General features: G+C 40.1%; 1 protein-coding gene across 1 annotated transcript in view; it reads right to left on the bottom strand.

Annotated features, from left to right (window-relative positions):
* Positions 1–1,345: 1,345 nt before the first annotated feature.
* Positions 1,346–2,418, bottom strand: part of LOC104950758 (importin subunit alpha-7-like) — a 2,509-nt gene continuing 1,436 nt past the window's right edge. The window contains exons 3-5 of the mRNA XM_010777317.1: positions 1,810–1,941; positions 1,627–1,715; positions 1,346–1,518 (exon numbers count right to left, since the gene is read on the bottom strand). Of these exons, the coding sequence (XP_010775619.1) occupies positions 1,356–1,518; positions 1,627–1,715; positions 1,810–1,941 (384 nt within the window). The 3' untranslated portion in view covers positions 1,346–1,355. The remainder of the gene's footprint in view (positions 1,519–1,626; positions 1,716–1,809; positions 1,942–2,418) is intronic.

The following is a 2,418-nucleotide window of genomic DNA, read 5'->3' as shown; positions in this document are numbered from 1 at the left end:
GAAAAACGATGGTTGTTACCAAGTGGCTGAATAGGACTACAGAAGTTGTGGAGGTCGTTGTACGTCATTACGCTGAACACGTAAACATTCCTCTAAGTTTGTTTGCCCTGTTCTGCTTGAAAGCAAGTACCTGCCTCCTGCAGACTGTTCAAACAAACACTTCAACTCGTACCATTTAGAATCTGTATGTTTGAATATGGATCTTAAGTTGGCGTGACGTTGAAGCAGCGACCCNGGATTTTGGAAAATATCTGGAAATAAGGTCTGTGGTTGAGACACATTGAAGAGACGAATCACGTTTTGTTCTACGACATTAAATCCATCAGCAGTGACCGGGTCACTGCTGATGGATTTAATGTCGTAGAACAAAACGTGATTCGTCTCTTCAATGTGTCTCAACCACAGACCTTATTTCCAGATATTTTCCAAAATCCTATGGAGAGATCCCTTTGCTTTTTTGTCGAAGGAACCGGAAGTGGTAAAATGCTAACTTCCGGGTTTTAGGACACGTCACAGTGGCACTCTATGGGAGTCAATATTAGCCGTGACGTCTATCCTAGAAATGCCGCTTATGTAGACCATTTAAACAGACTGTTCGTTATTGAATTACACTTTCATAAGACGACCATGTCTGTAAATAAATAGAATAAAGTTACAAAACTTTTCTAGCACTGCGTCATTCGATCTCCAGGGTAAATATTACAGCGACTACTTGGTAGATCTGAGAGTCTTTAATGATGTTTTGCAATGTTATCCATCTTATTTCAGTAGTAGATGTTTTGCATGGATTGAACTGAACAGCCTATAGAGTGGCGAAGTCCCTCCCTTTCCGGTGGAGCTCCATGGGACATTATTTCGGAAAAAGTATGTATTGAAGTCAATGGAGAGAGAAAGATTATCTTTCGATCCCGTTTGAATTGTGCCACGAATTACACATATGATGTTTGTCAATTTAAAAGATAATTTTGCAAGTTAAAAAAATAAAACTGTGAAGTAACACTTTTTTTTGTGTGAAACCGCTCAATGAACTACATCTCACAAGGGGAGTTAGTCGGTTCCGTAAGAGCCAGCATGCGGGACCGGGATTTGTAGTCTTTCTAGTTGCGTATTTTTCATAGTCTTATATTTCAACAGTTTTACGATAAACTATGACTTTTTTGACATGGAAATTATTTTTTAAGATTGACAAACATATGTGTAATTCATGGCACAATTCAAACGGGATCAAAAGATAATCTTTCTCTCCATTGACTTCAATACATACTTTTTCTGAAATAAGGTCCCATGGGTCGGAAGTAGATGGGCGGGACTTCGCCTCTCTATTTACCAATATGCTTGCTGTGGCTTCTACATGTTTATAAAGCAACATGTTGAAAATCAATGATCAGAGTTTTTGTTGTTGACTTCATCATTGGTACCTTTTCAAACGCAGGTGGAGGGTTTTTTCCTCTACACAGATTAGACAGAGCCCACACTGCGTTCCTAGTCATGGTCAATCTAGTGGATTTGGTCAGAAGCCTGAAATGACAAAGGAGAGCAAAACTCATGAGAGGATCAGAAATATGCGAAACACAGGTAGGAAACTCAGGGCCTGAAACACTACAGAGGCAAAGAGGATGGACTTGCATTAATAATGGTGGAAGAATGTCGCAGTTCAGCACGTAGTCTCTGCACACCGCACTGTCCCCTGCAATATTACCCAAGGCCCAAACAGCCTGCAGGAAGAAATAACATTAGGTATAAGAGAATAGAACAAACAAACACAAGCCAAGATGGACATGACACATCTTACCACACACTGTGGGTTACCTGTTCTTGGACATCTTCAAAGTCTGAGTTCAGTAGTTCGATGAAGATTGGCACCGCTCCGGCCGCAATCACAGTCTTCGTCTGCATGGATGTGCCGGATGCTATGTTGGTCAGTGCCCACGCTGCCTCAAACTGCAGGGCAAACAATGATGCAGGAAAATCAGATGACATTTCAAATATACTTTACCACGAAGCCTGAACAGAGAAAATCGTGTTAGGTCAACAAACGATAAATTCTATTTCAGTTAGTGTTACTTTTCAAGCATTCGAAATAAGCGCTAACAACTCAATGCTCAGTGCAGAGCTGTAGAAATGATACAGTTAAAAACTAGTCTTTTATTCTACCCAAGTAAAAAATGCATTTTTTGACAACGTTACGAGCGAGCATGCCAGGGGACACAAATTGTATTATTTACACCTAAGGTACACAAGTTATGCATCGAGGATAGAGAGGCGAAGTCCCGCCCATCTACTGTATTGAAGTCAATGGAGAGAGAAAGATTATCTTTCCATCCCGTTTGAATTGTGCCACGAATTACACATATGATGTTTGTCAATCTTAAAAAATCATTTCCATGTCAAAAAAGTTTGTCGTAAAACTGTTGAAAT

The sequence above is a fragment of the Notothenia coriiceps genome, unplaced genomic scaffold (genome assembly GCF_000735185.1).
Source record: "Notothenia coriiceps isolate Sejong01 unplaced genomic scaffold, NC01 NC01_scaffold00017984, whole genome shotgun sequence".
NCBI classification, from domain to species: domain Eukaryota; kingdom Metazoa; phylum Chordata; class Actinopteri; order Perciformes; family Nototheniidae; genus Notothenia; species Notothenia coriiceps.
Note: the sequence above shows the minus strand (reverse complement) of the source record. Positions and strands in the feature narration are given on the sequence as shown.